Genomic DNA, 12,451 nt, shown 5'->3' on the forward strand with positions numbered 1-12,451 from the left:
GCAATGAATTCTTTGCAACTGTCCTGAATCAAGTAATTCCAGCTGGTGTAGGTGATTAACACTCAGTCAGTCAATGATGTCCCTCCATCTCTTTAATTTGCTCATCTGCTTTCCCATGAGGGGCAAGGGAGCATATGCCATTGTAAACCCAGACAGCATAGCATGCTGCTTGCACCAAGCAGACAAACACAATCCATCTTCCTAAATACACACACTATACCTTCTCCAGCAACAGAAAAACGCATGAAAACATAAGCAGTGTATTTTCAAGTAGAGACTTGCATATCATTTTTAGAACATTGGTCTTTTTATTGTTGAACATAAAGTGAGAACACACAAATACAGCCACTGCAAAACTAAAAATCCCTAAAACCATCTGCAGTGCACTGCAAGATGTCTTGACAAAACCTGTTTTAACAAATGTTTTGTTAAGGAGTGTTAAAGACCATTTTGATTACATAAATCACACATGCGGTTCCTAATCCTTTATGAACAGATTTTTTTCTTTTTTTTTTAAAACTGTTTTTCAAAGCATTAAATTTACAACAGTTTTGATTAGGGCCCATTGCCTCCAAGTGTATTTATTTTGTCTTATATTTGTAAAGAGCCAAGGATTTCTATTATTTAAACAGTGGTAGTATATAGAGCCACAGCCATTTCAAAACAATACAATTCAGAATGTATTCTATTGAAGTCCTATACAGTATAATACCTTTTTAGTGCATCCACTGCAAGACAGGAGAACATTTATGACATTTTCAAAGGGAGGCCTGGCCAAGTGCTGTAAATGTTGCAACCCCCCCCCCCCCCCCAATCATGCAATGTAAAATCTAGCACACACAACCCAATATATACTTATTTTTTGATTCCTGATTTGTTCTGCATGTAGAGAAACCACCCATGAAGAATTATGAGTTACATGACCACATCTGTGGCCCAGGGGCCTGAACTAGGATATATCTAAACCTTTATAAAAATAAAGGTTATGCATCCAAAACTTCTTTACAGTCTGTAGTAGAATAGCTCCACATTCCTGTCATTTTTTGTAGAGGCTTTTTACTGAACTTTAGTACTTGTGAAAGACTCCGGTATATAAAGTGGAAAGAAAATGTCACTGTTCCGTATGACTTTCAAAAACAGCCAAAGACTGATGACAAACACTAGTGCCACATGTATTCCATGCCCACACAAGATCATATGTTCCAATTGCATAGATCAGCAAGTCAATGTTTCTGGTGGCAATGTACCAACTCCTTTACTAGCACCAGATGAAGCGCTCTAAAAATAAATGCAGCAGGTCATTTAAAAAAAATAAAGCCAGCAAATTTACTAACATACAAGTCAGTTTCTCTAATCACTCCACCCCCCCCCCCCCCCCTCCTCAATAATTATGCAGGATTTTAAAAGTTAGTTGGCAGGGGAAATAAACCCACAAGGAGGAGACAATTTCAACACAAGATAAAGGTTTATTCAAGTTAGACTGCTTCTCTAGGACCTGGCCATTTGCAAGACAACCCATTTGAGGAAGAGCATTACAACAGATACCGAGACCAGCAGAGCAAGCAGCCCCAGGAGACCATGGAAGTGTGTCCAGTGCTTCTCTGCAAGAGGAAGAAATAAAACAGTTACTGGCAAAGCATTCTGGTGTTCAAGTGAGGAATAAGCTTCAGGTCTGGCTTTGGCCCAAAGAGGGCAACCTCCATCTTCAAGGATGGAATACATGAAAAAGGGTAGTACTGCTTTAATCCACATGATCTCAAAATCACTTACCCATTTGTTCATGGGGCACAGGCTCATCCAAAAGGAAGGTTCCTTCACCGACAGCGATGAGGCCAGTATGACCATGAGCAGCTCGCTTGACTACGTTGGATTTCCCAGGACAGGGCTTTCCTGCACAGCGCCCTCCCACACCAAGATCCACTGGAACAGGCATATCTGTGGAAGGAGAAAGTTATCTGGAACATTTTAATCAAGTGGTATAACTATTGCCCAAATGTTAGTCAGGGGAGCAGAACTTAAATACTTCAGGGGAAAGTCAAAAATATATATAACGCAAGATGCAATAAAATTTAAGGCTGGACCTAAAGATAGCCAGACTTCAAAAGTGACCAACATCCTCAGAAACTGTGGGTCTAGAGTGCTTTTCAGTAACATACCTCTCCCATCAAAGCATCCTTCATTACAAACACGGTGTTCTGGGGAACACACTTCAGTTGAACACATAAAATAGATCTAAAAAGAAAGTAAATGGCATTAGAGCAGCTGTAGATTGGCATTTGTCTAAAATATACCATTTATGACTAGGCATTTGGAGACAAGCTTGGAGTACATGATTGGACCACTATTAAAACAAACAAAAAACTCACTTCCTCATCCAAATGCTGCTTGGTCTTGTAGTCCAGGAACTGGAAGCTTTGTATTTCAAAGCGTCGAGTGTGCTTGGATACAGGCATGTTATTGTATTTCACATGGAGGCCAGCAGCACTGCTGTAATCCAGGATGTTGGGACAACTGTGGGGTAGAAATTCAGAAGGGAGTCCGACAGCTGCCAACTAGGAGGCTTGAAGTGCATGGCAGCCATATTGCCACACTTCTAGCAGCTGCGACAGTCTAAATAGCGTGCAAAGATTTACTTCAGGTGTTTGCAGCCAATAGTATTGGATAATCGAAGCCACTCCCTTAACCTGTTGCTGAAATTACAAATCCTATAGAATAGCTGTAATAAAAGTAGGTGCTGATGCAGCCGTTGCGTGGGTAAGGGTATGAAGGGTTGACTTCAGAAGGAGAGAATAAAAAAGGTCAGCAATTTGGTCAGTAGTCATATCTGGCATGTTGCTTTGTCCAGACAAATGGAGACATCAGGATACTTGAACACCGTCAATGATGCAGGATACTCACCCTTCATAGAGGATCACCCAGGCAGCTTGAGAGGACTGGGGATAGGCGATGCAGTAGTGGACCAGCAGAACTACATTGGGGTTAGGAGGGTTTACAAGCTGCACTTCCAGATACACCTTGCTGCCAAGCAAGAAGCTCAGGGGCAGATGGGACCGAGGGTAGAAGCTAGTGTAGCTGGTGTCTACAACAGACAAGTGCTTTAGAATAACTGGACACCAGGTACTCCGTGTGCATCTCTACATACATCTCTTCAGTCATTACGGGACATGATGCCCAACATACAGCTACAACGCCACAAGACCAAATGGGAGAAGTTCTGAAAGCCACTACCCTCTCATCAAGTACACTACCGTTCTTCTTAATGGAATAAAAAATAAAAAGGTTAGACATGTTCAATTACCTGTGGCAATCCTTAACCTAACCCCAAGTGAGCCAAAAGCCAAAGCTGCTGATGGAGGCGGTGGGTTCACCACCAAGTAACCAGTGCTGGCCAAATGCCCTTTAGAATAGCGACATTCCACCTGGAAACTGCAGTGCAGAGAGGAGACAGTGAAGAGAAAGAATCAATGTAGTTACCAGTTGGCAGAGATGGTCCATTCAGTGACAAAACCCATACTCCGATCATGGGGTCCCAACCCACCCATTACAACCAGCAAAGTATGCTGGAAAACCGGTGTCTTTCAGCAAGTGGGTTAACTGACACTTCCCAGCTCGTAAAAGAAATTACCGATAAGGGCCATCTCTGGTAATTTGTCCATACATCTGCTGGTTCCCCCGAACCAAGCCATGAACTTCAGCAAGATAAATTGTAGTCTCCGCCACCGTCTACAGAAACAAAAAAAGCTGGTGGGTGAGAACTGAAGCAGATGGGAGGATTGGAAAATCAACTGGGCCAGCGCAAAACCAGTGGTACTGCATTAGATTAGCACCCTACCACCATCCTTTAAAAAACATATGGCTACAAGGACTGTAGGCTAAAGTCCTAACCTTTGTTGTAGTGACAAAACTAGCAAACCCCAGAGGAGGAGTGGACTTACAAAGACATGTGTCCCACAGCCAGTCACAGGAAATTTGAAGATGGCAAAGTCTGGAGTGCAGATTACTGGGGCACATGATCGGTTTCCTGCAATTACTAGACTGCCAGGATCGATTTCTGGCTTGGCTGAGGTGCGGTCTACGGAGAATACAAAATGGCCATCTGCAGTGCATGCTGAAAAAGTAGAAGCAAAGAATTACATTAATACAAATAGTGAAGCTTGTGAAAGTGTTTACCTGAAAGACCAGGTCTCCAATTCCAACCTTGCTGTACAGAAGTCAATTATCTCCCCGCCCTCCCCAAATTTTCCTATACAAGCTGTTCAGTTAATCTGGATTGCTCATTAGATGAGCAGTGCTATATTAAAGTCTAAAACCAAGCCATACCATTCAAAGGATAGTAACACTGGGAAGTTGTTGCATCCACACAACATCCACTGGCCACACACAGTTGTGGATCAGCATTAGGAGGACCACAAGCAACCTGCTGACTTCTTGGTATCTTGCACCCTGCAAAACAGTACACTTAAATGTTTCACATTGTATAGGGAAGACCCTGTAGTTTAGGTTAATATCTTGGGTAGGGAAATCTGAGACAGACGTCAAGAGGCACATGGCATTCAAGTAAAAGAAACATGATGCAGCAACAGCAGGATTTGGGAGACTAGCAGCACCAGACTTGAGCATTCCTGCATTATGAAGAAGTGTCCAGTGAATAAACACTTACCCTCACGTGGTACTAGACTAGGAACAGGACACTTGGCCTGTATATCTCCTCGCTCCCCAGTAAGAGTGGTGTAAATGACTCTCAGGATGTAGAAGTTGTTCTAGAAGTGGAAAGAGAGTTGCTCATTCTTGGCAGTATTTTGATCACTCCTAATACAAATGGGGATTACAGCTGCAATTGCCCTCCGCTTACCAGTATCTTGACATTGCAGGCCTTGTAAGGAGCGGTCAAGATGTTCTTGCCGTTCCCCCTCACCAAACTGTAGCCACAAGTCTCGGAAGCACCGGTAACAGCTACCAAGTTGTTGGATTCATCTACAACAGATGCCACACTTAGAGCATGCTTTCTGTTTTACAGCACCCAAATTACTGCGTACCAAGCCAACTCACCCATTAACTGGATATCTTGTAGCAGTCCCCCAGGAAGTTCCACTGTCATGCAAGTATCACTGCAGAGGACAGAAACCCCAAAGGGAGGGAGTGGCAACCCTGTTGGTAAAGCTGCACTGACTGGACATTTCATCTGCACCAGTACCCTTTCCCCAGTAAGGATTACATATGCTAGAGTCAGGACATAATTCCCATTCTGGAAGAGAATTAAGGGAAGGGAGAGAACAAGTGAGCATATGTACATGCTTTTAAAATTCATATGCAACAGTACAAAAAGCTAAATATTTACCAGCATCTTCACATCACAGGCTGTGTAAGGGGTTGTGAAGATGTTCTTTCCTCTCCCATGCACCAAGCTGTATCCACACTTTCTGGTATCATCTTTGACAGTTACCAGAGTGTTGGATTTATCTGCAAAAGGCAAGGATGCCACGAAATTGGGTTTCCAGGGTTATCCTCATTGCCCAGCAATTTGGGAGGAAAGTTATCTGGGCCAAGGCACAACTTACCTATCAGGGCTACTTGTTCAATTGGTCCTTCAGGCAGCTCTATTGTCATGACTGAGGCGTTGCAGACAGTGGGTATTGGTGGTTTTCCAGTAGTGGTTGTAGAGGAAGGTGTTTTTGTGGATGCTGCAGCACTGGTTGGGCATTTCATGTGAACATAAACTTGTTGCCCAGAAGTTGTATAGCGGAGGGTCAAGATGTAGTTCTCATTCTAGAACAAGGAAGAAGTTGGCTTCAAAATGTAGAACCAGGAAACAAGCAAATTGCAGGCTTCGGGTAGTAGTCCAGACATTTGTCATGTCAGCAGGTGTCAAATGGCTTGCTTTGAAGCAAAGACCAGAAGATCTACTAGGCACACTCGTGCAATAATGCCTTCAACTTGCTGTCCCACATCAGTGGGATAACGCTTAACTGGACTAGTTTCAAAACTAATCTGGTTTACATTTCAAGCCTGCAGTGTGTTGAAGTTTCAGGATGGAGCTGCGCTTTGGTAGTTCAAAACAATATTGCCAGCAAGATGCATTTATACTACTTCCAAACATCCGACGTCACTTCAAATTTCTATGGATTTGATGCTCAGATTTCCTTTTTTTTTTATAGAACCTTGGGCTTAGCAGCCATAAAACAGGGTTCAAAATTATTTCATGTCAAAACTTAGGGTGTACATGGTTTGCATTATGCAATTACCCAAATTAAAATGCAACATACAAAATGGACCATGCAGCTTTATGCAATTAAAGCAGCTTATACATATAGCTGTGTGATGGAGAGAGAAAGGATCAATGCTGTAAAATCTCCCTCCCAACTAGAAAAGGCGCTGTGCAAAGGGGGGGGGGGGGGGGGAAGGTATGCTGCATCCTAGATCTGCCACCTCTGTGGTAGGTGGGAGCCGGAAGGTGACCATATTAGGAGGGGCGCGTAGCTGCAAGTACTCAGGACGATTCCATTGCAGTCAGCTGCGGGGCCGCCCTCTATTGGAGAAACCATGGCAACGCGTTGACTGCGGGCAGGAGTTTGCTGGGTACAAAGGGGAAGCAGCTACGTCAGTACCTCCCCTTGCGCTGAGAAAATAGAGCAACTGGCCGGAGCAGTTTACTTTGTGTGTTAAGGGTTTGTGTTTTCTAGAGGAGCAGGAGGACGGGAGGCTGTAGCCGGAGAGCCAACTTTTACCCCAGAGCACGCCCCTCACCACACCATCCCCCTGAAGGAATAGAGCACCGTTTACATGCATGGAGGATTGTGGCTATCCGAGTGTCTGGTTTATCTTTTTTGGACTCCAAACTGTTTTGCCCCAATACCATTGTTGGTAGCGGGGCTTATTTAATTGGAATTATTATTGATGGACTTTGTGATTTATTAAAAAAAGGCTTATTTTTGGGAAAACTGCAGTTTGGACATTCTTTGCACTGCACCAGTCATTCACAAGCTGATAAGCATTTAACCATATCATTACAATCAGAAAGATGCACTTAAACTAAACTATTCTATATATAGATAGAATAGTTATATATATATTAGATATAATCACACACATACCATTGTTCAGGTGTTTTAAAATATCCCACACCTCCCTCCCCATGATTACCAGTATCCTGACATCACAGGCTTTGTAGGGGGTTATGAAAAGGGTCCTTCCACTTCCCTGCAGCAAGGTGTAGTTGCAGTACATGGGAGCCTTGTTAACAACTACCCATTTGTTGGAATAATCTACAAAAAGAAAAAAAAAAAAGTTACCGTCAGATTCCACTACTGTTCCATGGACAAATTTGCAGGCATCTGCCAAAAGTCCAACTCACCTAGAAGCTCCACTAGGTCTAAAGAGTCCTTGGGCAGCTCCACCATCATTCCGGATGAGTTGCACACCACATCTGGTGCTGGGGGGGTCCTTGTTGATTTCCTGGTCGTGTTTGTAGTTACAGGTGCTTTTGTTGGTTCTCCTGCACTGGTTGGACATTCCATCTGCACATAGCCTACTTTACCATCAATTGTTGTATAGCGCAAGGCCAAGAAGTAGTTCTCATTCTAGAATTCAATTTGCATATAAAAAGGTTTAGGGTAAAAGGAAAGTAAACTCACAAGCAGAAACTGGAACCAGCTAATCCCCCAATGAGGGTCTTTGGAGTACTTCATACAACATAAGGAAATCCAAGAGCAGTACAAGTCAGGGTATGTGAAACCAGCCCCATCTGTTTTGCAAGCACTACTTTGGGTTAATTCTCTACCCCCCTCCCCTTATGGCATTAGACCATCACCTTGCAGAAACCCCTTTACAGTTGTGTATTTACAGTCCAAGTTTGAATAGAAGTACAGGAGTAGCCTATTTTGCTAGAAATGGGATTACCAGAATCTTTACATCACACGCCGTGTAGGGGGTTTTGAAGAGGTTCCTTTCTCTGCTCTGAACCAAGGTGTAGTTGCAATCCTCAGGAGCATCAATGACAGCTACCCACTTGCTGGATTCAGCTACAAGAGAAGAGTGCATAAAAATTCCCCTAGTGCCCTTGCCAAGTTCATCCACATGGGATCAAAAAACCCAACTCACCTAGAAGCTCTACTAGTACCAGAGGTTCCTTGGACAGCTCCACTACCATACTAGAGGCTGTGCACACTACAGTTGGCTCCCCACCAGTGGTTCTCATAGTTGTCTTCGTAGCAATTCCAGTGATCCTTGTCGGTTTGGTTTGCTCCCATGTAGTGGGAGTAGTTGTTGGGGCTTTTGTGGGTTCTCCAGCACTGGTTGGGCATTTCATCACCACATACCCTTTTATGCCACCAGTTGTCAGATACCATATCTTCAAAACATAGTTGTTATTCTAGAACAAATATAATACCAACATTGATTCCATGGTTAATCACACAAGATGGAAATATGAACTTAATTTAACAGAAGGACAAGAGGAAAGCAGAGCAAGTTGGGCCAATCGTACCATTGCCTAAAAATGTTATATACTGAGCAACAAAAGAAACTGGACTATTACAACACATTTTAAAAAAAAAATGCCCAAGATCAGATCATTTTGCAGCATCTTCGTGATGTCAATTGTTAAATCAGCACAATAAAAAGTCACTGCACCTGCTCTAAAACAGAAGTCATTTTTCAATCACATTTAGTGAATTTTATCCAAATACAAAGACACGTTTCTTTTGATGCTCAGTATATGAAGCTTTAATGAAAGCACAGAAGTTTGGTTGGAGGGGAGAGAAGGCACACAGTACAGTGTTGAGTAGCTAGGTGAGCTTGGACACAAGGATTACCAATATCCTGACATCACAGGCCGTGTAGGGGGTTATGAAGAAGTTCCCTCCCCTTCCCTGCAACAAGGTGTAGTTGCAGTACTTGGGAGCATCAATGACAGCTACCCACTGGTTGGATTTATCTACAAAGAAAGAGAAAGTTACCATAGCCTCCATTAGTGTCACACGATGCCCCTCAAATACCCAACTCACCTAGAACCTTGACCAGTCTTAGAGGTTCATTGGGCAGCTCCACCACCATACTGGAAGCTGTGCAGACCACAGTTGTAGGGGCCTTGGTTGTCTTCCCAATGGTGGTCCTGGTTGGCTCCCCAATGGTGGTTGTGGTAGTAATCCTGCTGGTGGTCCTGGTAGTCCTCCCCGTGGTGGTCTTCCTGCTGGTGGTCCTGGTAGGCTCCCCAATGGTTGTTGTAGTCCTCTTGCTGGTAGTCTTGGTTGGCTCCCCAGTGGTCCCGGTAGTCCTCCTGCTGGTGGTCCCGGTAGTCCTCCTGCTGGTGGTCCCGGTTGGCTCCCCAATGGTTGTTGTAGTCCTCCCCGTGGTGGTCTTGCTGGTGGTCCTGGTTGGCCTCCTGCTGATGGTCCTCCTGCTGGTGGTCCTGGTTGGCTCCCCAATGGTTGTTGTAGTCCTCCTGCTGGTGGTCCTGGTAGGCTCCCCAATGGTTGTTGTGGTAGTCTTGATGGTGGTCCTGGTAGGCCTCCTGCTGATGGTCCTCCTGCTGGTGGTCCTGGTTGGCTCCCCAATGGTTGTTGTAGTAGTCCTCCCCGTGGTGGTCTTCCTGGTGGTCCTGGTTGGCTCCCCAATGGTTGTTGTAGTAGTCCTCCCCGTGGTGGTCTTGCTGGTGGTCCTGGTTGGCCTCCTGCTGATGGTCCTCCTGCTGGTGGTCCTGGTTGGCTCCCCAATGGTTGTTGTAGTCCTCCTGCTGGTGGTCCTGGTAGGCTCCCCAATGGTTGTTGTAGTAGTCCTCCCCGTGGTAGTCCTGCTGGTGGTCCTGGTAGGCCTCCTGCTGATGGTCCTCCTGCTGGTGGTCCTGGTTGGCTCCCCAATGGTTGTTGTGGTAGTCTTGATGGTGGTCCTGGTAGTCCTCCTGCTGGTGGTCCTCCTGCTGGTGGTCCTGGTTGGCTCCCCAATGGTTGTTGTAGTAGTCTTCTTGATGGTGGTCCTGGTAGGCCTCCTGCTGATGGTCCTCCTGCTGGTGGTCCTGGTAGGCTCCCCAATGGTTGTTGTGGTAGTCCTGCTGGTGGTCCTGGTAGGCCTCCTGCTGATGGGCCTCCTGCTGGTGGTCCTGGTTGGCTCCCCAATGGTTGTTGTGGTAGTCTTGATGGTGGTCCTGGTAGGCCTCCTGCTGATGGTCCTCCTGCTGGTGGTCCTCCTGCTGGTGGTCCTGCTAGTGGTCCTGGTAGGCCTCCTGCTGGTGGTCTGCCTGCTGGTGGTCCTGGTTGGCTCCCCAATGGTTGTTGTGGTAGTCTTCCTGATGGTGGTCCTGGTACTCTTGGTTGGCTCCCAAGTAGTTGTTGGTGCTTTTGTGGGTTCTCCAGCATCGGTGGGGCATTTCATCACCATATACCCTTTTTTGCCACCAGTTGCCAAATACCAGATCTTCAAAACATAGTTGTTATTCTAGAATGAGAGGAAACATCTTTAATATACCCAACTGATCAACGCTTTTAAATTGCATCACACAAGATGCGGATATCTAATCCGATATCAACACTAGAACCTCCATTTGCCATTTTGACAAGGCTTTCAAAAATTAAGTAACTCTGCATGGCTGAATGTTATGCGGTTGTCCGTTTAGGACTCACTACATGTATTCAATATCCCGACAGTATTGGAAAGGCAGGATCACAAAAGGGAAAATACAATCCCTCCTACATAGAACTGCCAGTTATTTTGACTGCCTTTTACAATACATGCTTTTTTTATTATTATTTAATACAAGCTAGTTATCTGTACTAGACCCGACAGCCACCAATTCCTTCATTTTGTACAAGGAATGCACTGGGGAAAAAGATCAGTAGGAGAGATTATCTTTAAGCTAGCCACAGCGCTTTAGCAAAAACATTGATCAGAGAAATGTAAAGCTGCAGTTCATCCTGGATTCAGTGCTACAGAGGAAACATGTGACTTCTGTTTTAAAAGTAAAGACATTTGTTTTTAGCATGTACATATACCCATTTACACACTAGTTTCATTTAAAATTAGTGCTTTGTGGCACGCTAGAAAAGTAACCCCTTATGTTTAATTGTTCATTTTACATAGTGTTTGGGCATGCAGATGTTTGCTAGGACATGCTTGAATAAAAGTTGTTGCATCATAGTTGCCTTCCATTTTAATACGGATGTTTAAAATGAAAATACTGCCTGCGGTGGTGTTAGGTACAAGTAACTGCAGCGGTTCTAGTGTGAAGTCACAAGTGTTGGAGAGTCACGACAAAACTTGGACAAGAGGGAAGCAGAGAAAGTTGGGCCAATCACACCACTAAACACTTCAGGAAGCTTGATTTAAAAGAATGCTTGACACGGAGAGAGCAAGTGTCTTAATTACATTGCCTTTAGGCAAAGGCAGAAGCCATATGGACTTGATAATGTGAAACAATTGGACAGGGTTCACCACCTCCAATTACACAAAAGGATTACCAATATCCTGACATCACAGGCCGTGTAGGGGGTTATGAAGAAGTTCCCTCCCCTTCCCTGCAACAAGGTGTAGTTGCAGTACTTGGGAGCATCAATGACAGCTACCCACCGGTTGGATTTATCTACAAAAGAAAAGAGAAATTTGCCATAAAGACTCCCCCTACAGTGTCAGACATGATGCCCCTCCAATATCCAAAGCCTAACTCACCTAGAACCTTCACAAGTCTTAGAGGTTCCTTGGGCAGCTCCACCACCATACTGGAGGCGGTGCAGACCACAGTTGCAGGGGCCTCGGTCACCCCTACAGTGGTGATACTGGTAGTCTTCCTAGTGGTGGTTCTAAAAGTCTTGGTTGGCTTAGTAGTGGTTTTTATTGGACATCTCATGTGCACGTAGCCTCCCTTAGCAATGGTTATGTAGAGTAAGGTTAAGATGTAGCTTCCATCCTGCAAGTGAAGGGACAGAACTAGTTGAATGCAGAAGGATGTTATGCCTTTGTTTTTCCACTGCAGAGCTACCGACGTCACACGCAGTGAAAGACAGTTACCGAGTTTGTCAAAAGCACAAACTGTTCCAAAAATAAAAAAAACCCAACAGTACAGCTGTATTACTATAGTTTAAATATTTAGGAATGTCTAAAAACAATTACTGAATTGATTTAGTTAGTTAAATTAGTTTTGTTGAAAGGGGGGGGGGGGGGGGGGTTAAATAGGATTTGCCAAAGATCTCATTTAAGGATAGTCATCTAGTTTGTTTGGGTTCTAAAAGAATTCTGTGCAGTTTGGTTCGGCTTGAGAAAGCCAATGGAGAACTACCTGTACCATATCGAGCCCTCGCAGGTCGGATGTGCTAGTAGAGAAGGGGTATTAAGGTTAGTATTACAGATTAATCTTCAGATTAGCATACAATGTACGATTCCTACCTGTATCCGGACATCACAAGCCCCGTAGGGGGCTGTAAAGAAGTTCCTACCGCCTCCTCCCTGCACCAAACTGTAGTTGCAG

At 44.6% G+C, this 12,451-nt stretch overlaps 1 protein-coding gene across 1 annotated transcript; it reads right to left on the minus strand.

Moving 5' to 3' along the window:
- Positions 1 to 1,446: 1,446 nt before the first annotated feature.
- On the minus strand, positions 1,447 to 9,223 carry LOC117972689 (uncharacterized). The gene is made up of 20 exons (XM_059028563.1): positions 9,003 to 9,223; positions 8,811 to 8,932; positions 8,098 to 8,368; positions 7,897 to 8,018; positions 7,352 to 7,577; positions 7,141 to 7,262; positions 5,559 to 5,766; positions 5,339 to 5,460; positions 5,050 to 5,245; positions 4,853 to 4,974; positions 4,661 to 4,760; positions 4,321 to 4,443; positions 3,936 to 4,108; positions 3,626 to 3,723; positions 3,299 to 3,426; positions 2,899 to 3,079; positions 2,367 to 2,511; positions 2,157 to 2,232; positions 1,771 to 1,935; positions 1,447 to 1,601 (listed from the first exon to the last, which is right to left on the minus strand). The coding sequence occupies exons 1-20, from the start codon at positions 9,049 to 9,051 to the stop codon at positions 1,489 to 1,491; spliced, it is 2,862 nt and encodes a 953-aa protein (XP_058884546.1). The 5' UTR covers positions 9,052 to 9,223; the 3' UTR covers positions 1,447 to 1,488.
- Between the last annotated feature and the right edge of the window lie 3,228 nt (positions 9,224 to 12,451).

Source organism: Acipenser ruthenus, chromosome 8, assembly GCF_902713425.1.
Source record: "Acipenser ruthenus chromosome 8, fAciRut3.2 maternal haplotype, whole genome shotgun sequence".
Lineage (NCBI taxonomy): Eukaryota > Metazoa > Chordata > Actinopteri > Acipenseriformes > Acipenseridae > Acipenser > Acipenser ruthenus.

Coding starts and splice junctions, on each gene's coding strand:
- LOC117972689 (XM_059028563.1), bottom strand. CDS start 9,051: ATGGTGGTGGAGCTGCCCAATGAACCTCTAAGACTGGTCAAGGTTCTA. Junction 7,578..7,896: donor CGTGTGATGTAAAGATTCTG/GTAATCCCATTT, acceptor ATTGAATTCTAG/AATGAGAACTACTTCTTGGC. Junction 3,724..3,935: donor GCTGTGGGACACATGTCTTT/GTAAGTCCACTC, acceptor TTGTTTCTGTAG/ACGGTGGCGGAGACTACAAT.